At 42.4% G+C, this 24,330-nt stretch overlaps 2 protein-coding genes across 7 annotated transcripts in view; one reads left to right on the top strand and one right to left on the bottom strand.

The window, feature by feature from the left end:
• Positions 1-4,166: 4,166 nt before the first annotated feature.
• LOC149324245 (ubiquitin-associated protein 2-like) overlaps positions 4,167-24,330 on the bottom strand; it is a 120,080-nt gene continuing 99,916 nt past the window's right edge. For 5 of the 6 annotated variants that reach the window (XM_089498005.1, XM_089498006.1, XM_089498002.1 and 2 more), the window contains exons 22-28: positions 16,539-16,617; positions 15,200-15,408; positions 12,656-12,755; positions 8,684-8,791; positions 7,031-7,098; positions 6,350-6,541; positions 4,171-4,578 (exon numbers count right to left, since the gene is read on the bottom strand). In XM_089498005.1, coding sequence (XP_089354131.1) covers positions 4,483-4,578; positions 6,350-6,541; positions 7,031-7,098; positions 8,684-8,791; positions 12,656-12,755; positions 15,200-15,408; positions 16,539-16,617 — 852 coding nt within the window. In that variant the 3' untranslated portion in view covers positions 4,171-4,482. Of the gene's footprint in view, positions 4,579-6,349; positions 6,542-7,030; positions 7,099-8,683; positions 8,792-12,655; positions 12,756-15,199; positions 15,409-16,538; positions 16,618-24,330 lie in introns of all 6 variants that reach the window. The other variant, XM_089498007.1, reaches the window with a different exon arrangement.
• LOC149324246 (interferon type A1/A2-like) lies at positions 20,446-21,775 on the top strand. Its single transcript, XM_089499225.1, has 2 exons — positions 20,446-20,888; positions 21,541-21,775. Exons 1-2 carry the CDS (start codon positions 20,446-20,448, stop codon positions 21,773-21,775), a joined length of 678 nt encoding a protein of 225 aa, XP_089355351.1.

Raw genomic sequence — 24,330 nt, forward strand, 5'->3', positions numbered from 1 at the left:
GAAGGAGCTCCGAAATGGAGCTCCTTCTGCGGTTTGCGTCACTGGCGCAGCCTTTAGATGGCTGTGCCAGCGACGCAAGGGAGAAAGGGGTCGAGTGGCCCCTTTCTCCTCCTCCCCGCCATCGGGTGTCTTTGGGGCATGAAGCCCCAAGGACACCCCTTTCCAGGCCGCAGGGAAGTGGCCTTTTGCCGCTTCCCCGTGGCCTGGAAAGCGGCGGATCGGTGCCTCAGAGGCTGCTGTTGTGGCAGCTGAGGCCCTGATACAGTGGGGAAAGGGCCAGTTACAGGCCGCCCCAAAGAGGTGGTCTGTAGCACGCCATAGTTACCCTGAATAGTAAGTCCGGCAAGCCCATTTGTTACTAGTAGAGCACAAAACATATTTACATTGGACATCCAGGAAGGTGATGGCTGCAAGTCTGGAGATAATGCGAGCGACCTTTCCCAGGGCACCTCCTTCAGCTGTTCCATGGCTCCTCAGGTCAAGGGAGAGCAGAACCACACTTGTGCATTACTTTTTGTGCAGAGAAAAAGTGTCATCTGCTAGGTGATTCTGGAGAACGTCTGCAATGCCCCCCAAAAGGATTTACATTGATGTAACCCTGAGCTAAGAAAGATTTTGCCCAAAATGTGACGTGGAAGGCTTTCATGTCCAGCATCCATAGTTTTTTTTGTGGATTTTTTTGGACTATGTGGCCATGTTCTAGAAGAGTTTATTCCTGGTGTTTCACCAGCAACTGTGGCTACCATCATCAATGGCTTTATGGCTGTCTGGCAAAGCAGAGGCAGGATCTTGGCTACTGTGTGGCTTTAATGTTTATTCGTCTCTTACTGACCCCAGGTACTACCAGTTAAAAAGCCTTACAATTTTAACTTGGTGTAGGAGCAATGAGTTCCTCATGCCTCCTTCTCACATCACACTAATGTCATTAAAATACCCAAGCCATGGTGGGGTGGCTAATTTAACACTGGCTTGACAGAAAGGCCCAACGTGGCAAAACTCTGGCCCTGCAAGGATGAAACAACTAGCTATGAGCTGAGATTGGGATGGGGCTACAGCAGTTCCCAAACTTTGGTCCTCCAGGTGTTTTGGACTTTCACTCCCAGGGTTCTTGACTGTTGGCTGGGGCTTCTCGAGTTGAAGTCCAAAACACCTGGAGGGCTCAAGTTCAGAGCTCACTGGACTAGATTAAACAGCCACGCATAAGTGGTGCAAAACCTGCACAAGCCCTTATACTGAAGCCTCCACAGACATAAACTTCCAGCTGCTCTTGCAAGGGAGATTATCACACTTTTCTTAAATAGTAGGATTGCAATGGATTTTACAGCACAACTTCATGGCTAGGCAGTAGGTGCCCTGTAGTCAATCTGTGTTTCTGCCATTGCTTTTGATGAACAGGAAAATCCTGTGGATGGCTGTCAATCATGCAGTTAACCCTTTATTGAAGTATGCGCCATAGGCCCCTTCAGCGGTGATTCAAAGAGAAGGGAATTTAAACCGGTTTCATTGCAAACTACCTTCCATTCCCAATGAAGGCAAGACTTCTTACTCCGCAGGAGGCAGTTGTTTCATCTTGGGCAGGAGAAAGGGGATTTAAACAGGGTTCTCTGCACATACACCCCACTCTCAATGAAAGCAAGACTACATTTTACTTACTTGATCTCAGATAACTGACAAGTAACGGAATGGTAGTGCGATAAGATACATAGGCAACCTGTTACCAATTCGCAATTGTGTGGTACCGTGAAAAGACTAATTGCTGTTATGGGTGTTTAAAAAGCCTCAACAGCAGCGGGAGGGAAACTGCGTGCAGAAATCTCCTAGATCTGAGATCCTTCTGCTTTTCTCTTTTTAAGTATTGTCAACTTGGGGCTTCTCAACCAGGTTTTCCCAGAAACCTAGGGTTTCACAACAGGTTCCTAAGGGCTCCGTGGGAGATCGTATTGGGGGTGGGACACATTTTAAAAAGATAATTTTAAATAAACCCAATGCTTCCCTGACACCTGGACATTATTTCAAGAATTCCTCCAGGGAATAAAAAAAAAGGTTGAGAAAGGCTGCTGTAACTCCTTGCTAGTTATGTTGCAATGGATGGCAGGTTTTGGAAGCAAACTCATCCTCACACTTGGCTATCTAAGAAGGTGCTGGGTCACGTATTGAGTTAGACATAATCTTAAAGGTTTTTTGCCATGCAATGGGAAGTCATGGCAGGAAATGGTTAAACAAGTTTTTTTTAATACTGCACTAGGTGGGTTGCAAAGGGGCCTCAGCCTATGGCCAATAACCACTATAATAATAATAGGATTGTGTGTGTGCCTTCAAGTCACTTGTCAAACTTATGGCAACCACATGAATTTCATTAGGTTTTCTTAGGCAAAGAATACTCAGAGGTGGTTTTGCCAGTTCTTTTCTCAGAAAAATATAACCTCCGGGACCTTCATTGGTAGTCTCCCATCCAAGTACTAACCCTGTTTAGCTTCCAAGATCAGTTGGGATCTGGTACATTTAGGGTATTTAGGCCAATAAATCAACCTAAAATTTGGGAACACAACTATATATGGGTTTTGTTCTAGTCATATGTAGTGCACCCATGTTTATACACGGGCATGGCTTACGCGGCTTACAGCATATGCTGGAAGCCTGTGCCGGAAGAAGCCTCAGCATGCCAGGAAGAAGTAATGGGGTGCGCGCCCATGGCACAGCGCATGCACAAGTCCCATATGTGTTTTTTTCCATTATGCGGGGTTGGGGGTCCAGAATGGATCCCTCCATGTGAGGGAAGGGCACATTGTACTACCTAACTGCTCTTTTATTAACTGTAAGCAATACACTGTAGTAAAGAAACTCACATAAAGATGGAGGGGCTTTTTGTTCCTCTTATATCTTTGGCCACAAAGATTCCTCACTAATGGCTTTAAATGGTATCTCGCCAAAAACATGTCTTTTCACCGTGTGAAGACATCTCCTATAAGATTGCTTTACTACTTTGTCCCCTCTCCTCCTTGGATTCTGAAATTCTGTTAGCAACACAGCTGGAAATGGTTTGCACTTTCCCGGTTCTGGAAGTCCCTCATCCCAGGAGGCCCAGCATGTTCTGCCCCTAGGGGCACTATCTATCGTCTCTGCTCTCTCCTCGTTGGGTGACCCTGGGCAAGTCACTCCGAAAGGCAAAGGCAAACCTCCTCTGAGCAAATCTTGCCAAGAAAACTTGGTGAAAGGTTTACCTTAGGGACGCTGTGAGTCGGAAACAACTTGAAGGCACCTAAGAAGCAGCCATGTTTGGGGAACTCATTGAGTACATTGATAAGGATGTTCTTCCTACACTTCTGACATGAAGTACAGCTCCAAACAACAAGGGGTGGGGGACAGAGAAGGCTTTTGAAAACGGAGACCATCAACACTGTTGATACCTTTGGGACTTTATTAGATGGAGTTTGGGCTAAAAAGAAAATTTCTAAAACATCCCTTGCGGTGGTGTAGAGCAGGAAGAGTGAGGAGTTTCCTACAGAAACACACACCATCAGTGCCCTTTTTTTAACCCTCCACAAAATGGAGGGGAGGGGAAGAACCAGGGTGAAAGCGGACAACTCTGGTCATCCCAATGTAGGATATGGCCCAGGCCAAGGGAATGAAAAATTACAAAATACAACTTTTACATCCTTTGGCTAAAAAAATTCCATCAACTGGAGAATGCTAAATGGTCCTGGGTATATGACCAAAAAGAAATGGAAAGGGTGGGGAAGAGAAATGAATTGCTTTTGTTCAGAAAACAAATGTTTTATAAACTTCTCTAATGAAAAAGAAAACAAAAACCTACGCTGCTGCCATGGGTAACAACCCATGAATAGTAAATCCTCATCATGACAGAAATGGGACAAAGAGGAGAAAACCTCTTAAGACTATTGAAGTCAACAAAAATTACACATAAGAAACTAGGAGAAGATCAAGAACTCTGTTCCGCTCTTCTTGGAGATTTACCATTTGCCTGAGCTAAGAACTGATTTTAAATTGCAAGTTTCTGGATCCAAAACATTTTTTTAAAAATGGCACACTTTGTCCTTTGACAAATGCATGAAGTCCTCAAAACTACAAAAATCCAGAGAACGGCAGCCTGGAGTCTGAAAGAGGAGCTGGAGCAGCTGTCAAGTTAGAGCTTTCAACAAGGAAGGAAATAAACACTCTTCAAAAAAAATTTTTTTTGCAGAAACCACTGTTAGGTTCTATTACATTTACAAATACATACATAAATATATTACATACAACAGCAAATCATAGAGGAAGCGGGCTAGGAGTCACACGCACAGAGGAGGGCGGCTGCCATTCTCCCCACATGGGCTACCGGGCTCTTAGATGGGGCGCCCTGACCTACCCCCCTCCTTTCCCAGAAGGTCTTCTCCTGGCCAATGTGGGAGTCCAAGAATGGGCACCAGCAGCTCCTCACCGTCTTCTCTCCCTCCCTCCTCCCCCCTTCTTCCACATCTGGAGTTAGTTCGTCCAGTATGGAGACGTTCCGTAGGCGGTTTTAGTAGCCTGAGACTTCTGCTGCATGGCGCTGGGCTGACTGCGCTGCCCGGATCCACCCTGGAAAGAGACAAGGGGGAGAGCATGGATTTACTGGAACTGGAATTTTGGAGTCTTCTGCCTCGATTTGACAGCTCAATTTTACAAGAGAGCAAAATGAATACTGAGGTGATGAGGGCTTTGCTAAAATAATTTTCATTGTTTCATCAGAAAGATCTAGAAACCAAGCCCTCCTTTGGGAGCTGGGTATGTTTAGCTTGGGAAAGAGAAGACAGAGAGGTGACACAAGAGTCATATTTAGATATCTAAAGGGGTATCATGTAGAAGAGCAAACTTGTAGGACATAAAACAATGGATTCAAATTAATCCCGCACCCAAAAAAATATTCCAAGTAAACTTTAGGGAGAACTTCTTGTCACAGTGGACTGGAATGCCTTGGAGAATGGTGGACTCTCCTCCTTTAGAGTCTTCAAACAGATGTTGGATAGCCATCTTTCAGGAATACTTTAGTGGTCTATTCCTGCATGGGAAGGGGTTGGATTAGATGAGTCCCTTCCAGTTCTACAATTCTGTATGATTGAGGAAATCACAATTTCTGTGAATTGCTCCTTCAGCCAGCCTGAGAATTGCTGTGCACCTAACCCTTCCATCACCACACAAATGTACATTCAGTTGCAGCTGACTGCCCCACAAATCCCTTTTCACATGAGCTGCTTACAAAGGGAACCTGAGACTCCCTGGCAGACGTATACAGGGCCCTGCAGATGTGTTTGTCCCCACACATCCTTTGACTTTCCCACTTTCTGCTGTGAGACAATCTGGAATGGCAATGGATTCAACTGCCACTGTTACCATTTGAGGGCCAGCATCTTGTTAGTGATATATGGAAAACCTAAGTCCAGTGTAGGCCAGAGTATACCTTTTTTGGGTTACAGTGGAGATTGGTGTTCCCTTCCTCCCTCTGCAATGACCAAAGCCATAATATAGTGGCCAGAATCTTACTGTAGCCTAATGTTCTCTTTTTTGTCTGATGCAGTCACTGCATTCAGTTCGTTATGGGAACAGGACTGTATGCAGATGTGCACTGCACTTCCATTTTGCATAACATCACAATTCACAAGCAAGGAGGCATTACATAAACACAGCATAACTTTATCCATGAGCTTAAAGTTACATTCCTTCTCAACACAGGATATCTCTCTCATTCTCTGAATGGCAGACTTGATTGCTGTGTCACCACTTTACCTTGATATTACTAGCTTTGAGCAGAAAGAGAGAGAGATATTTGTGCACATTAAGAAGGGGGGGTGGGGAAATGCCACCTGTGACATCCTGCCACCCCACCTCTTAGATCTGGGCTCAGGGCATTCTGTAGTGCAGTGGTTCCCAATGTTCCTAATGCCGCAACCCTTTAATACAGTTCCTCATGTTGTGGTGACCCAAACCCATGAAATGATTTTCATTGCTACTTCATAACCAGGTGTTTTCCAATATGTGTTTTCCAATGGTCTTAGGCGACCCCCATGAAAGGGTCATTCGACCCCTCCCCCAAGGGGTCCTGACCCACAGGTTGGGAACCACTGCTGTAGTGCTACTCAAAGTGGTGGTTCATGGACTTGGAGAGTTTCCAGGCAAGAAACAGATGTACCCCATGGATGCAAATATGGCACTGGTCCCTGGTATAGAGAGGGAAAATAATACCTTTCTCTTGCATCAGACAGCATAGGATGCACTGCTGTAGGACATCTGATTAAGCTCTCCAGCTGGCTACTCAGTGTGGCTCTGCAGGCAAGTCTCTGCCTGCTGTCACTTGCTTATCCTGGTAACTCACCTGCCCATCCTGCTGAAGATGATGGTGCAGCATCTGGGAATGAGGCTGCTGGTGGGCTGGCAGAATGTGAAGGAACGGAGCCGGAGCGTAGCCAGGGGCAGCACCAGGATTCAGAGGCCCCGTGGAGCCAAGGGCAGATGGCAAGCTGAACGGAGGCGGAGTGCCAGCATGGAATCCCTGCTTGTCAAAAGTCTGGGCAAAGGAGGACAAAGAAAAACACATGAACACACAGAAACACCTCCCTATCTGTTTTTACAAGCCCCCACACATGCACAAATTATTAATTTGGGAATTATTTTTGAGGGTGGGCAGGAGATGACTCAAAAAGAAAGCAGCTAAGCTGCAGAAAGTAATATTCAAAACCAGCAGGCACTCTCTCCTAGATGTTTCTCTAATGCCAACTTTGATCCCCCTTTAGTACCACATGAAAAACATTTGTTTTCTTGGGCATTTCAGCATGTCATCTTGGTGGTTTGTGTGTCTTAAATGCGATGCTAAATGGTAAGGTTCCACCTCAGCTGGTGGGGCTTATTTTTTGTGCAGTGTTACATATACAATCAGCCCTCCATATCCATGGATTTATCTATGGTTTGAAAATATTCAAAAAAAAAAAAAAAGGGGGGGGGGCAAAAGCAGCTGAAGCCTTGGCACAGCACTGCTGGCAACGTGGTGACACCTCACCTGAGTCTTGTTGTAGACTGAGCCACTAATATCAGGCACACCTGTGTTACTTGAGGTCACAGAAACACCTGTAGGAAGAGAAGACAACACAGAGGCTCAGCTAAGAGAACTGACAAAGGTCATGAGTCAAAAGTCTTCACTTCACTCCTGGGACTTCTTGAACCACACAGGACAATGAACCCCCTTCTTCAGAGCTCTCTTCCTCCTACCTAATCCTCACAGGAGCTACTCATTTCTTGAATCATTTGGATTGGTAGGAGAAGAGTCTTTTGTCAGCAAAACAGAAATTTCAGGGAGGGTGCTAAGTTACATAACTTCTGACTGAGTTATAAATAAAGGCTGGCTTAGTACCAGCATTTATTCCCCCCGCCTGAAGTATGAAAAATAAAACCTACTCATTCCAATTACATATCCACTGCAGATACCAGTGGCTGTAGACAAGAGAAAGGGATATCTCTTATGTTAATTTCATTAGCTCCTCCTCTCCCTCTGGAGCTGTCCCGCCTGCCCCCGACAGAAGCATGTTTTGGAGGCACCCTCCTGAGCCATGTGGCGTGACGCTTTTAAGGGACAAGAAAAAATGTCCTTCTGTGAAATTCCTACAGATACAAGCCATTACATACAGGTTTTGCGAGAACTGAAATCACAGCACTATTTCAGCCCAGAGTCAAAGGACAGAAATGGAACTCCTATAATAAGAGAATTGGAGCCAAACCAGCCTCTTCTGCAATAACAGCAATTTTGTCAGTATCAGGAGCTGGAAGGATCCATTTGCCCCAAATGAAGTGCAGCCATTACCTGAAAACAGCCCCAGTCCACCCCCTGCTTTAAATATTTAATTTAATTTAATTTGTTTTATTTATATACCGCTATTCCAAAGATCATAGCGGTGAACAGCAAGTAAGCTAATTAGCAAGTAAGCTAATTTGCCCCCAACAGTCTGGGTACTCATTTTAGCTCCCTCCTCGGAAGGATGCAAGCCTGAGTCGAGCTTGGGCCCTTTTGCTGGTCTTGAACTCGCAACCTTGTGGTTTCGAGTGAATGGCTGCAGTACAGGCATTTAACCACTGCGCCACCAGGGCTCCATTGAGCTTTAAAAACTCTGTCAAAAACAAGGACATAAAATCTCCTCGGTTCCTCTATGCAAACAGCCAAATTGGTTAGGCTGTGCTGCTATGAATGCCTTCTCCAGGAAGAAAACATCAATTCCTTAGGCTTACATTGAAGGTACTGGCCATGATGATAATCATTTCATATTCAAGAGGCCAATGTCTTTGATGCAAATCTGTTTATTTGGGAGATGGGCCTATATTTACACTTGGCCTCCATATCCATGGATTCAACCATCCACAGCTATACTATGCCATCGTATTTAATTGATCATCCATGGATTTTGGCATCCATGGAGGGTCTTGGAACCAAACCCCAGAGGATACTAAGGGCCCATTGTACTTGATTGTGCCACTGCTTTTAAGACAAATTTTATTTATTCATGCATTTTAAAACTATTTTGAACAGTTTATGTAACACCTCAAAGTCTTTGGACTCAAAGTGAGAGATTAATAACTATCATACATACATCAAGTGGTTGCTCCAAGTTTCCCAAAGCCACAGCAGAAGAATGCAATACACTGTGGTCATCATCACAATTACCTTTTCCTGGTCCGCTGCCAGTTGCCTTGTTTTGTGCTTGAGAGGAGCCTGCGTACCCTCCCTTGGTGTAATCTCCAGCTCCCGTTCCCTGTGTTAGTTCATCGTAACCTTGCGGAAGAGCAAGAGAAGACATACTTGTGGTTATTACAGAGGAGCTTCAGAATCCTTGATCAGGTACTTAAGTTATCTCTGCATAAAGTAATTAAGTAAGTTTGTTTCCTGGCACACTACACATATTATAACACTAGCTAACCCACCAGCCTCATGGGGTCTCTCTTGGCCAGTTCATCACATCTTCTTTTTGGTTCTCACACTACATCCCAATACTCATCCATTCGGTTATCTACTCGCCTTGATTTTAGGCAACATCTTCCATCCTGCCTTGTCCCCCAACAACAATCTTTAAAAACTGAACTTGTCACCTCATATCCATACCCACCAAGTTTTGCATTCCTATGGCTATTCTCATACACCGCCTACTTATATAGGTCTGTCCCTGGACTCTGCACTCCACCAAATGTATCTGAGGAAGTAGACTGAAGTCTATGAAAACTCATGCTGCCAACTTCTCTTTCAGTTAGTCTTAAAGGTACTACAAGATCTCTCTGCATACTAAGTAACATTGTAACTACATAAATAACTTATGTCTGCCTAACCTGTCCACCAGATAGGGCAAAGGGGATCTGTTCAACTTCCAACCAGGGTCCAAGAAGGACAGCATTTTTGCTCCAATCAGAAGTTAAAGAGACCTCCTTGTCAGAATCTCATTCACGTTGTCATGAATTGGTTGATTTGGTTTAGGTATATCTTTAATAATTAGGGTTAATGTTTACTAGTTTTAATATTTATTAATACAATTTTGTAGGGTATACAGTTGGCCTTTGCGGCTTTGACTTTTGCAGATTTGATTATTTGCTGTTTTGATTAATATGTTCTTTCTAGGAATCTCTAGGTCCTCCAGTGCAACTCTGCCAGAAGTTGACCATAGAGTTGTGCTGGAGAATCTAGAAGATCCTAGAGCAGTGGTTCCCAACCTTCCTAATGCTGCGACCCTTTAATACAGTTCCTCATGTTGTGGTGACCCAAACCCTTGAAATTATTTTTGTTGCTACTTCATAACTGTAATTAAATAGGTGTTTTCCAATGGTCTTAGGTGACCCCCATAAAAGGGTCATTCGACCCCCAAAGGGGTCCCGACCCACAGGCTGGGAACCACTGTCCTAGAGAAAACACTTCTCTAGGCATTTAGAGGTCCTCCAGCATGTTCTCCTAGGTAAAAAGAATAGTGTTTTTTATTTGCAGTTTTCCACATTCATGGGGGGTCCATCACCCCTAACCCCAGCAAATGCAGAGAGACCACTGTATATGTGTATCATAATTACTGGAGGTGAAGTGAAAGAAAAACCCAGGCACCGGCACTGGCTGGTACCTTGTGTTACAGAGACTTGCCTGGTTTACGGAATGCACAGATGTGTAGGGGATGCTGTTTTCCACTGCAAAGCATAAACTAAAAGTAGTAAATGGGGGCTGGGGAACTTGGTTAAGAAGGGTGGTCCACAGAATTGTATTGTTTTATGGACAAATTGTAAAAAAAAATGCCTACAAAACTGTAGGGCAGGGTAAAGAGAATATTGGGCTTGTGTATGCAAATGATACTATCTTCCTGCTAATACCTATGATTACTGGAATAAATTTTTATTGTGTGATACACAGAAGACTAGATCACTGAACGGTGGGGAGAAAGATCAGTTCTTGACATTCTTTCACCAGATCTGGTGGCTGGCTCTAAAGGAAAGATGTGAGTATCCTTAAATCCCTGGTGGTCACTAGCAGAACCATGCCTGTGACCACTGCACAAGGTAATACCAGTAGGGTCTGGGGGTTGGTAAAAATGATATGTGAACAGAGCCCTCACTCATCCCTGAAGTTTAGCTGGATAGACTTCAGCCAACCATTTTTAACTGAACCTGATCATAGGACTGCTGTAGGGATAAAAATGAGCATGTGTGCACACTCAGACACATGCCCTATTGGAAGAATCCCAGGATGCACATAAGGAAGGAACAAGAAATAGCCTTTAAAAATCATTTGGAACAATGTCAAGGATAATTTTTGAATGTATTCCAGTCAGTCCTTCCAAGAGCTGGAAAAATATTTTGTAGCGAATGGCTTAATGAACCCAGTCACTCATCTGCATTTGCAAGCCTGCACAAGAAAAGTGAAGAGCCAGATTTGCATGTGTGAGGTTGGCTGGTCAAAAGAAGCACCTTGCTTAGCCACCAAGAAAAGAACGTCAATGTGGAATTGTCTCCAACGGGCGGGATGAAACTTGTTCTCACACCTTCTCTCTCAGTATCAGAAATGGAGTTTCAAGCCATCTAACTTTCATCCCTAAGGTGGATCAGAGTGTATGTCAGAGCTTTCTTCTGAAGGAAGTCTCCAAAATACACTTTCTGGATAGTTTTCCCCCCATGAATCATCCACCCAGAGCATATTGAGGGAGGTCTTATATGATACTTTTAACACCCAATGGCCTAGTAAAGGGCTTCACTAGAAGCCATGCAGTGCCAGATCCGGTTATGAACTACAGAGTGCATAAAAGAGCACTCCCCTGGGGGGGAGGAGTACACATGCTTTTATATCTTCCTGCCATTGCCCCTCAGCTTCCCACAGGCTTGGAACCAACCCCCACTAAGCTGTGCCATTAGAATATGAAAATGCTGTCTCCTCTTCACATCTGCCTCCTCTTTGACCTGACATCAAGTACACATACACATACTCCACCCCACTTGATCCAACTACGCTATTTGAAATGGAAGGAACATCCTTCAAGAATTGGGAGAGAAGGCCAAGGCATCTTTTCCCCATCCACTGCAATAAGGGTGAAAGAAACATGGCCATGCACTGGGACATTCCTGCCTGCAAGGTCTCTTTGCATGCTGTGACATTTAGGGGCTGCACACCCTAAATTATTTTAGCCATTTTCACATACTTCAGCTCCTCTTTGGGAATCTTCAAATCTGGATACCAGAGATGCAGAGAGGGTGAAAGCAATCCCTGCAACCCAGCAGCAGATAGAGCTGGTGGCTCTCAGAACAGCCAAGTTGGTCCATATATGATAGCAATGAACACCTCTCCTGCCTGCAGAGCAATTTTCTGGAGAGGCTACCGAAGTCCTGACTCTCTCTACTATCACCAGCAGAGATTGCTTCTTTAATACTTGCAGAAAACAGTAAGAAGACAAGCTCCAAATAGTCCTGTGTTTTGGAGAGTGTTCTCAACTCCAGTGATTTCTGTTGAAGGCTCCTGAAGAAAGCGTTTTCTTATTAAGGCTGAAACGTGTTGGGCTTTTTTAAAGAACTGAACAAACACTTCACTATCTCAGAGCACATGGAGCGTATTTGTCTCCTTACTGTTTTCTGATCTCAATGTGCTTTTCAGTACCCTCTTTTTAATACCTGCAGCAGGTACCTTTGAAGGACTATCATTCTTGCCACACTTGAGAGTTATAAAGTAAGCCAACAAGGAAAACATTCCACTGTGCTGGAGACCTCTGCTGGTTCAGGGGACAATGGGAGTTTTAGTTCAACATGTCAGGAGGGCACTGGGTTGGGGAAAGTTGAATTAAGCAATCTAATTTGACTGAGGCTCTTCAACCTCATTCCACTGCAGGACAAATTCCCACTGGACTCACTTCTCTCCCACCTGCCAGCCCAGTTTGCCAAAACCTCCAAAGTCCTGCCTGCTTGGAAATTATGCACATTGTCACAGAGCCCCTTCCAACTCTATGATTCAGTGCCCTTTAATCATGACCAAGACAACCATGCTTGTTAAAAAACAACAAGGAATGAATTTAAAAAGCATCCAGCACTAAGCTGCACAACTACACCATACACAAACATGAGTGGCACTGACTCCCTGTTTCACCTGTTCTGTTGATACAGAAGGAATAGCAGAACTTGGTACAGTTACCTGCTGCGTAGCTGTGCTGCCCATAGCCACTTGCCTGCTGGAAAGGCGTTGAGGCGGTGTTCATGCCAACACTATGCTGCTTGGCTGATGCTGGAGGAACCTGAATGAAAGCAGAGAGAAACAGGTGAAACAGACAAGTTCCAACAGGAACTGCAAATGGAATATCAAAGGAGATCATATTTCTTGGAAGGAGCTGTGCCTCACAGCTCAGAAACAAAGTACAGGGAAGCCCAAAGCAAACTATGCATCAACATCTGTTCCAGGTCAATGGAAGGTGAGGGCAAGATCACAAGTTGCTCTGTAGGGAAAGGAGCCCATCACATCTCAAGACACTTAATAGAGAGTGACTCCTTTTGAAAAAGCACAAGATCACCCTGATTTGGGATGAGACGACCTGATCTACTCACAGGCAAGATCTGGGTTCTTTTCTAAAATATGCTGACACAAAATCTGGAGAGAGTAGCAAGTGAACTAGGCACACAATCTTCTCCAGATTCTACTATAGATATATCTATACAAACTGAATCCCAGTTTTTATCATTGTATTAACTGGCTGAGAACTATTCTCATAGCAGCAGCACAGACACCATTGCCTCCTTCCACAAATGCTACTAAAAAAAATAAATAAGAACATGTGGAAGGTTGTGAAAGACCCACCATGTTTAAACTCCCAGCAGCCTCCCATGAACACCTTCTTTTCCTTTTTCATCTAGAATGCTTGAAGGAAGTATCCACCTCTAATCAATTTGTTTTTGTATTTTACATACTTGGCTGCAGACATTTTACTTACTATTCTTGTTGATGTCGTATGCCTTCAATTCATTTCCGATTTATGGCAGCTGTAAGGCAACCCCATCACAGGATTTTCTTGGCAGAATTTGTTCAGAGGATATTTGTCATTACCTTCCTCTGAGGCTGAGAGAGTGTGCCTTCACCAATGTCACCCACTAGTTATCCATGACCAAGAGGGAATTTGAACTCTGGTCTCCCAGTGTCCTAATTCAACACTCAAATCACTACACCAACACTGGCTACAGAACCATATGTTGAGGTTTCTGCAATCCTCAAAGTCACTCTGGTTTCCATTGTCCTCTTACACCCAGGAAGAAGCCTTAATTATTTTAGTGCTTTAGTTTTCTTCTTTAACAACCGCCCCTGCTGATCTACCCTTAAGGGCTTAAAGGACACCTTTGCACAAACGTGCTGACTTTCAACCAGTGGATCACAGTCTACTACTGGATTTCAGGGGTCAGAATCACACAAGCCTCCAGAGGTTATAGCAGAAGCTTTCACAGATGAGGTCTCCTTCCTTAGGATGCATGGAGTGTACTGATACCCAGGAAGAACCTTTATAATCAGACCATATAAATTCTATGGCTATTTATACAAACTGATTATAAAGGTTATTCCTGAGTATTAGTTCACTTCATGCATCCGAGGAAGGGAAGCTAGTCCACAAAAGCTTGTGCTACAACTTCTTTCTCTCAGTTGATCTCAAAGGTGCTATAACTTTGCAGACTGATATTCCAGACTAACACGGCTCTGTCTCTGAATTCTCTCCAGAGGTTGTGAGACTGCAAATTCCACCAGCCCTAGCCAGCAGTCAATGGTGAGGAATGCTGGGCACAGTAATCCAACAGCATCTAGACAGAGCCTTTTCAGTGGCTGCTCCTAGGCTCTAGAACTCCATTCTTAGAAAAGCTAGAATGACAGCCCTTTCCCTGCTGTATCCTCTTTTAATTGTACTTTATTTCATAGGTACTAAATAGTTCAGTTCAATTTTCATACTGATCTTCTGTATGTTTTAAATTATATTGTACAGTGGGGCCTCCGCATACGCGGACTTTTTTTAAGCGGCTTTGAGCGTACGCGCTCAAGCCGCTGGGCGTGCGTGGGGCGGAGCATCCCATTCATTTGAATGGGTGCACGTGCGTGCCCGTTGCGCCGTGCATGTGCCTGTTGCACCGCGCGCGCGCCCGTTGCGCCCCGCACACCTCCGCGCCGCCGTGCACGAGCCCCATTGTTTACAATGGGGCTCGAGCATAGGCGGAAATCGCCATACACAGCGGGATCCGGAACGGATCCCCCGTGTATGGCGAGGTTCCACTGTACAGTACTTGCTTTAATTTGTAAGACACTCTGAGTTCCAATAACAGAACTGCACCCTTGATGCAAGTAAAGGGTCCACAGATGAGCAACAGAGAAAATGTTTTGCATCTGAAGAACTGCTCATCCCAGAATTTCTCCTGCAGGTGTAGGTGAAGAGGAGGGGTAGAAGGGGAACAATTTAGGAAAACAGTCATTTATGACTGGCAAGTACAGAATCCTTGCCTCTACGGAAAGGGTGGGGCTTACATGGCCCCTCCAGAGGTTATTGGAGTGCAACACCTTGCAGCCAGTGGTTACTGAAATCCCAAGCAGGTCTGAAAACATGCACATCAAGAGATCCCTCTCAGTGAATTCCTACAATCCAAGGGAGGTAAAGACCCCTCCAGAGGAGACCCCAGCAAAATCTCACAGGTGACTTGGATTCCTAAGACTTACAAACATGGTGGGCCCATACTGGAATGCACTGGGGACTCCTGGCACGCCGGCATAATAGGGCAACCCAGTGTAGCTGTATCCGGGTGGCAGCGTAGGGTTGAGGAAGGGCTGCTGAGCCGTGTGGTGGGTCTGCGTCTGGTTCTGTTGGGCCAGAGTGGTGGTAGGTGCAGGCGAGGCGGAATCTCCACGGCCAAATTTTGTTACATCACCTGAAACGGGGTGAGGGTTAAAAAAAAAACCACCATGAAAGGCATCCATCTGGTTGTACCATGAAGCAGTCACCTATCACCTGGGCCTAAAGAGCAGGGAAGATGAATCAGAGAGACAGCAAGGGTTTATCGGTGTGAATCCTGCCAGTTCTAGTTTATGGCCACCTTAAGGAGAACCTATCATGGAGTTTTCTTGACAAGATTCAAGGGGATTTGCCATTGCCTTCCTCTGAAGCTGAAGGTGATTTCCCCAAGACCATCTAGTGCAGTGTTTCACAACCTTTGGTCCTTCAAATGCTTTAGACATCAGCTCCCATAATTCCTGACTGTTGGTCAAGTTGGCTGGGCTTTCTGGGACCTGATGTCCAAAACATATGGAGGCCCAAAGGTTGGAAACCACTAACCTTGTGGATTTCCGTTGGCGAGCAGGGATTTGAACCCTGTCTTATACTACAGGGAAATTCAACAGGGGTTTCCGGCACAACTGGCCAAACCACAACAGGGGCTCCACTGTCCCGTGGAGCCCCAGTCCAACATTCAAACCACTACATCGCTCTGGCTTTCATTGGCAAAATTTCTTCAGAGGAGGTCGGCCATTGCCTTCCTCTGAGGCCGAGAGAGGGTGACTTAGTCTCCTTGAGTCCTAGTCCAGTTCTCAAACCACACCATCAGGTTAGCTTGCTATGGGGTGTGTTGTGTCCACATGACACAAATACAGCACTTGGATCCCACTTTAAACAGCATGGCTCCATCCTATGGAATCTTGATGTTTTAATACTGCTTCATAATCCTGCTGTAACTCCTCTCCCACTTGGCAAAATCCCACAAGCAACCTAACAGGACACGAGCAAAAGATCCTGTCTTTCTTGCTTCTAACAATGGCCAGCCAGTTTCTTGTGGGAAGTTCACAGTATAGGACATGGACACAACTAGTCCCTACACACTTTACAAACCAACGGGGGTAAAAATAAACAAATATGTATTCAACAGTTCTGCAACACTGCAGATGCACAAGGCCAGTAACACCTAAAAGCTTAGTCCAGTGAGTCCCAGCCCCAACCTCCCAGCTATTATAGTGAGCTAAATATGACCTTTTCCCTGGGGAAAAGGTAGGGGGGCTTCACACTCACCTGAGTAAGGATTGTTAGCAAGGCTTCCCTCTCTACCCGTCAAGGTTGCAGGAGCAGGGAATGTAATTCCATAGTAATCCTGAAGAAAAGTAAACACCAGAACCATTTATTTTAAAGCTTTGCTCCCCATTGAAGCCCAATGTAACCTTCCACACAGCCTTGTGTTCATGTAACCAACAAAAAGGGAGAGGAGCATACAAAGGACATAATTAGGTTCTTATTCTAAATGGTGGCAGCTTTCATCAGCACACATTATCATTATTGTGTGCTCCATCACAACCAATGCTTGGTAAAAAGCAACATTTGAGTATGGTCAAAAGCAACATTTCCAGTGAAATTCAAGTATCAGGCCAAATAATTAGCATACTCATCAGATTAAATTTTATAAACTCCATTTACTTAAGACATTTATCCAGTAAGTGTACCAGCAGACTTTCAGTCAAACCACAGCTAAATAAGAATTGTATGAAATTATAAATACTAGATTCTAGTACAGCTTGAGTATCCTTTGGGGGTTTTCTGGATTTTGAACTATTTGCATATACATAATGAGTTATCTGGAGATAGGACTCAAGTCTAAACACCAAATTCATGTATGTTTCATATACACTTCATATACACAGCCAGAAGGTAATTTTATACACAATATTTTAAATAATTTTGTGCATGAAACAAAGTTTGTGCCCACTAAACCATAAGAAAGCCAAGATGTCACTATCTCAGCCACCCATAAAAAAAAAGTATTCGATTTTGGAACATTTCAGATTTCAGATACTCAATTCTAATAAAGTAGAAGCTGTAATTATATAAAAAATATTGTGATAAAAAGAGAAGTAAAAAGCTAAGGTGTGATTGGTCTGTAATGACTGTAGGGCCTTTTCATCTGGCAGGCACAGTTTCTGACTGAAACCACAGGTGTAATGAAATACAGGAAGCAGTCCAGAAAATGAATAATGTCAACAATTTAGGAAACCTCTGCCATGGCTCCATCTTTTGAGGCACTGCCTGTCAGGAAAAAGCAACATGGGATATATAGTCACAAGAAATATAATATGTATATGAATGTATTTGAAAGTAACATGACACAGCAAAAGCAATTGAAATGGCACATAGGTGTTGCATATAATGTAATTAGAAGTTCCTAAAAGCCAAGGACACATGTGGCAAGGACAAAGTGAAAAGGTGCAAATTGATATCACCTGAAAGTCATTGAGTGGACAGCAATGTATGATGCAATGTGAGGTAAAGATTGAGCCAAGTATGATATGTCAATCATATTGTATGTACACGCCCAGGAGGTGGCAACTGTATAATGAATAGAGAGACAAATGCCTATATAAGCAATAATGTATGGCAATACTTTTTTGTGGGTATTGAGGAGTATAGTAGTGTGAGTTTTGTGAGTAGTGAATTGTTTTGTGCATAGTGTATATATTAGAATAAAAGTAGATCTTTTATAGAAGACTACTGTGTTGACTGGTGTCTTGAGAGCTGCACAAGAACCAGCAGACTCCAGAGAAGATTGGAAAACATCTTCAGCCAATTCTCAGAGCTACTGGTCAAACTGGTTGTTCTTCCGCTGACCAGGGGGGTGAGAGTGAAAGCCAGGAGAAGAGCTGCAACTCCCATCATCCCTAACACTGCCTTCACCAAAGAAACAGGATCAAGGAGCTGAACAGATGGTGTAGGAAGGGCCGACAAAGCCACTTTGGCATAATGTGCACCTCTGTGTTCTCAAAACACGTTCTGCATTTCAAACTACATGTAGAATTCAAAGGTATAGCCATGTTAGTCTGGAAAAATGAGTATGCAAAGGCTTCGTGCAGCACCCTTGAGACTAACTGAAAGAAAGTAGGTAGCATGAGCTTTTGTAGACTTCAGCCTAAACAGGCATCTGAGGAGGTATGCTGAAGTCTATGGAAGCTCATGCTATCAAATTCTTCCAGTTAGTCTCAAAGGTGCTACAAAACCCCTTTTCAAACTATGTGTAGTAGCAGGTACAATTTGTTACTCGGATGATCTTCCTCTCCTTGAAGCTTTTCTTTCTGTCTCACTAACATGATCTTCAAAAAGGATGACTCTCCAAAGCTGGCTGTGGCTTTTTCTCTGTGGCTGTTGCTGCAGAGCATTTGGGGGAAAACCTATCTCCAGCCTCCTTCTCCATATTTGGAGAGTCCCTCCTCCATGTTTGGTTGCCAGCAGTTTCCCTTTCCTTATCTCACCCTGACTCACAAGCTCAGCTTTCTGGTTGCCAAAACTAAGAAGGGTGGCCCAGAGCCCAGCACATGGGCATGGGAATCCACCACAGGATGGAAACAGCCAGGTTTTTAACTGGATAGTGATTCGCTGCACACATTTTCACATGTTGTTGCTTTAACACACAACTTAAGTAGACTAGGCTGTGCTGCTTTTTACAAGGCAGAGCTTGGCATTAATTCTCACTGCAGGCAAGTGAAAACATTTCTATTCTGACAGGCTTTTAGGAAACTGCACACTTTTTTCAGCAGCATGCTATTTTGCTGGTTTTTCCTATCTTCTGTTTTAATTTCTTCTGTCTCTGGATTTTAAATGTTTTTAATTCTGTATTGTTTTTGCATCTGTCACAATGCAAAAGTCTTTGCATGTGTCACAATTGAGACTTGTTTTAATTTTTGGAAGCTGCCTTGAGTCCTAGTGCTGGGGAATAGGCAGGAGATAAACGAACAATGATGATAACAACATTGAAGATAATATTTGTATGATTTATTCAATGACTTTAGGGATTACTGTGAGAACACAAAGTATGTGCTTTTGGTGCATTTATGGTTCTTATTTGGCCACTTTTATACTGACTGATGCTTTTTATTTTATCTCAGTCCAAAGGAAACAAATGTAAAAATTGTGTAAAACCTTTTTTAAAAAACGGGAAAAGTCTTCCTGCAAATTGACAGCTTGTTCTTACAACTTAATAATAAAATAATGCAACCACATAAGGACTGAATCTATGCTGTAGAAATAGTGCAATTTGACACCAATAAATAGCCCAGTGGACCATAAAGGATCACCTACAATCTTTGATCTGCAAAGATGCATCCACATTTTGTAAGATGTGGCAGTGTGACATTAAACTGTTGAAATTGGGGGATTAGGAGAAGAGAGCAAAGAAGGGGGGAAATGGAAACATTCTATAGATTACTGTTAGAAAGAGTTGGAGCAAGATTATATTCAAGAAACGATGTTGAAACGAGTCTGGGTCATAGGAGAAGAGATCAATCTCGAAAGTTGGGAGCAGTCAAGGAAAAAAGACACAACAATTTATGCAATGCCAAGTATCTAACTCCATCAAAATTTTCCAATATCTGTAGTAACATAAAACAAAATAAATGCTGGAAGTGCCAACAGTCAGCCAGTTCTTGGTTTCATCTGCAGTAGAACTGTCCCTAAATTAGAGAATTCTGGGGGGAAATACATACTGTAAAAAGTAAAATATTGAAAAATTCATTTTCAAATGAAACCCGAGATTTATCTCCTAAACAGGACAAATAAGATAACAAAATGTGATTTGAAAAAAAGGAAGGTAATATTACATATGGTAATGTCTGCCATAATACTGCTAGCCCTGAATTGGAAAACTAGAAAAACTCCCTCAATAGAAGACTAGTTGTTCAAATAGGTGGATATGATTGTATATGTGTATATGTTTATATACATGTCATAGTGTAAGTTTATCTATAGGTGTGTGAACTGTTATTTTTAGCACAATTTTGAAATTAATAAAAGAAAATTGAAGGGGAAAAAAGAAAGAAGTTGGGGAGTTAGGAAGGATGGGAAATACCTCTGGAATTACTAGAGGCAATGAGCTGAAAGCTGCTAAGAGAACCCAAGGACCACACAAAAAGGTAGATGACTGAGAAAGTGGAAAGTGAAAATGAAACCAGGGGAATTCGGGAGAATCAAAGAGGTGATGAATGGAAACATGTCCTACAAAATAAATAAGGGGAGGTGCTCCTTTCTCAAGGAGATCCTTTCTCAAGTGCCTGAGATCATGTCACCCAAAACAAATGAGAACGCAGGGCTCTTGTGCCTAATGCTACTCCTACCTGCTCACATCACTGCACTAGACTGCAACTTTCTGCAACTTGAACAGGAAAGATTTAACTTGCAGAGCCTAAACCTGCTGAAAGAGCGGAGCACAAAGGTTCCTCAAGAGTGCCTGGAGAATATGACCACCTTCACTTTTTCCACACAGATCCTGAAAATACGCCAGCCAGAGCTTGCAGCAAAAGCAGTTCATGAAATGCTTCAGGGATTCTTTGGCCTCTTCAGCAGTGATCTCTTGAAAACTGACTGGGAACCCACATTCAGAGAAAGGTCAGTTTCTGCTCTATTCGTGTTGCATATTTGTTTGTACAGATTTAATTTATGGCCTGGGATTCGAGGCAGTTCATAGAGGAGGCCAAGGGGTGGGTGATCATGGACAAGGAGGGAGGGAGGGAAAGAATTACACAGGCCAGCAAGTTATAAAGAAAGGTTGTTAAATGTATCCTGGTTTTATAGGAATTTGGGATTCTAAATCCAAAAGTGACCTCGGACTTGCTCTATTACATACAACTTTTCACAACTTGCTTCTGTATTTTAAAATTGTAATATATGACTGAACAAAGTAATCCTGCAAACAGTATGATATAGGTTAAAGTCTTCTAACATAAGGCTTTCAGAGCACTTTAATTTGCTGATACGAAAATCAAAACTCTGTTCACAAGCGGTAAAAAAATTGCAGTGGAGCATCAGTGTCTGCACTTACCATAATTAAAACTAAGTCAAAGCTGAATTGATGAAAATACCAAATTTGTGAAAGATCTGTGTGTAGTACAACTTTTTCAATGAGTTTTTCAAATTCAGCACCCAAATAACAATAAAAATAGCTACAATGTTCAAAAAAAGTTTATTTTTTTTCATTTGAGGCATTTCATTTTTTCATTTAGAGTTTCTCTCTTCACATTCTGCTGTTCTACCTTTATAGGTTTCTCAACATGCTCTATGCTCAAACTGAACGCATCAAGCGCTGCCTCGCAGGAAAAAAGAGAAGGAGCCAAGAGGAGTGGAAAATCAAGCTGAGGCTGAAGAAGTATTTCCAGAGGATGAGACATTTTCTCAAAGAGAAGGGGAAAGACTCCTGCGCTTGGCAGAGTGTGAAGCTGGAACTGCGGACTAGTTTCATCTATATTGACATACTGACAAAGAGAATGAGGATCTGAGGAGTCCCTTACTTTAGTTTATGTGTGCATATTTATTTATTTATTTACTGATAAATGTTTTTAAGTATTTATTAAATTTGTTATATTTTATACAATATAGTCCTCAAAGAAGATTATCCCTGGACTACTTTGAATGCATGTTATGGCAGGAGAAACCAAAAATGAAAACAGGGGAAATTAGGAAGAAACATATCTGATGGAATAAACAGAAGGAAATGGAAGACATAGAAGATTCAAACCTGGGTTATAGAGCAAGCTGTATGGCGCCCATGTGCACCTGGGAAAGCATGAGACTGAAACTCTAGTTTCACATACAGCGACGTGAATGAGCACCTCAACTTCACAAGGCCAGACTGTTCCATCAAATGTGAAAATCACAGAACCAGGGATTTGGAAGAAGTCACAAGAGCCATTCAACCCCTTGCCATACAAGAGCAAATCCCCTGCCATGCAGGAATATCCAGTATAATACAACCTTCCGTCAACCTACGCTGCACCACCACAGAACCTTCTGCAGAACAATGACAAAAAGACCCTTTTTAAAATTATGTATATATGTATGGGCATAACGTTGTTTATACATTTTAATGCAATGTATTATTTTATTGCTTTAGAGTGCTAAAAGAGGATTTTACTTAAATTTATATGGACTCTTAAAAATGAACCTGCAGGTGCTGAAAAGAAGACAAGCCCAACTGACCGTATGTCATTTTTCACAAAGAGATAAGGACTAGAAAACTACCTCAAGAACCCAAGATCCACTCAAAGATTCACATGTCTTTTAAAAAATTCATTTCTATGAGTTATTTAATGTAGATCAATTTGGATATCTATTTATTGAATCTTGTAATGAATACAGTTTTTGTTACTATTGTCAAGCCATATGAAACTAAATGGTATGAGTTTTTTATATGAATGTTTTTAACATGGATTGTTTGAAGAAACTCAAACCTGCAAATTTAGATGGGGAAATGTAGGCCCTATACAGACAGGCCAGAATAAAGCCAGTTTGGAGGTTTGCTGTTTAAATGATGCATGCGTCCTAAGAGTCCAGAAGCCACGCCAAAGCCACACTCCAGTCCTAAGGACTGGAGCACAGCTTTGGTGCAGCTTCCGGACTCTTAGGACACATGCATCATTTAAACAGCATACCTCCAAAGTGATCTGAATCAGCTTTATTCTGACCTGTCTGTTTGGACCCGTAGATACCCAAACTGAAGCTACACTATTTTATCCAATTCAAAGAGTGTTAAAATTGTCATATATTTTTGCATTCCATGAGTGTTGAAATCTCATTGTATTCTGCTCTATGAGTACTGAATTTTCTTATTCTATCATATTCTATGAGCATTCAATTCTTTCCGTTTTGTGAGTGTTCAATTCTGTGATATTTTTTCTAATCTATTCTATGCAGGTTGACTGTTCTTAGATGTTTCTGTTCGTCTCTGAATATTAAGATTTCTAATGTTTAAAACAAAGTTCATCAAGAATGGGATGGGGTGTTATATTGTTTTAAAGTGTTTTAAACATTTTTTAAAAATCTTTTTAAACTGTATTTTGTATTGTAAAATGCAGTTTGTTTTAACACTGTAGTAATTTAATTCTGTTTCAATGTATTATTTTTGTATGTTTTTAATTGTACTGTTCTAAATATTGTAAGCTGCCTTGAGTCCCAGTTTTGGGGGGAAAGGGTGGGATATAAATAAATAAATGTTTTTTCTATTCCATCCAGTGTTAAAATTCTCTTATATTCTATTCTAAGAGTGATAAATAATTCCTTTTAATTCTGTTCTGCCAGTGTTTTTCTATCCTATGTTAATTATTCACTGTAAAATTTGTTACAAAATTTTACTACTTCCAAATCACACAGTGATAAAGATCTTATACATATGGTCTTTTGTTGTTATGTGTCATCAAGTCCTCAGCTTATGGCAACTCTATAAAGGTAGGAACGCAAAGGAAGTGTTGTTTACATAGATTATTTTAAAAATGCAAGCTTGCACATAAAGAAAAAAAATAAACAAAAAGACTATACTGACAAATGGAGAAGCTGCTTTGCTTCTCTCTATTGCTGTTTTGTCTTAAACTAGAGAAATTAACAGATCAGTGCCATTTTACGCAATGCTACCTTTCTCGTATTCTGAGTGCTATTTTCTTATTATTCCTGTTCTATTCACTATCCCTGGACAGCTACAGTTTCAAGCTGCTTTTTAAAAAACCTTGCCTCCCTTCCTATAACTTCAACAAGGCTGAACTACGACTGCATATACCCAGGTAAAAGTCTAGACGTTTTAGACCAAAAATTGACTCCCAAAAAACTGGGTTAATTTATCCATGGATGAATATAACTGCAGTACTTATAAAAAATGTGCCGAGAGAAATTGGGCTTTGAAGGATGTGAATAAGACATTTATCTTCGCAGAGAGATCTTGCAGCACCTTTGAGACTAACTAAAAGAAGAAGATGGCAGCATGAGCTTTCGTCTACTTCTCCACAAGATATACTATAGTTCCCTCCTCATCCATCCAGCTTTTAGGTTGGGAACCAACAGTTAT

This window comes from Sceloporus occidentalis, unplaced genomic scaffold (assembly GCF_023333645.1).
Source record: "Sceloporus occidentalis isolate IW3139 unplaced genomic scaffold, rSceOcc1.0.p SCAF_1, whole genome shotgun sequence".
Lineage (NCBI taxonomy): Eukaryota > Metazoa > Chordata > Lepidosauria > Squamata > Phrynosomatidae > Sceloporus > Sceloporus occidentalis.

What these genes read in the sequence shown, in the direction of transcription:
- LOC149324246 (XM_089499225.1), top strand. Translation starts at nt 20,446, where the DNA reads ATGAAACCAGGGGAATTCGGGAGAATCAAAGAGGTGATGAATGGAAAC. An exon ending in GAACCCACATTCAGAGAAAG is followed by an intron (nt 20,889 to 21,540) that starts GTCAGTTTCTGC and finishes CTACCTTTATAG; the next exon opens with GTTTCTCAACATGCTCTATG.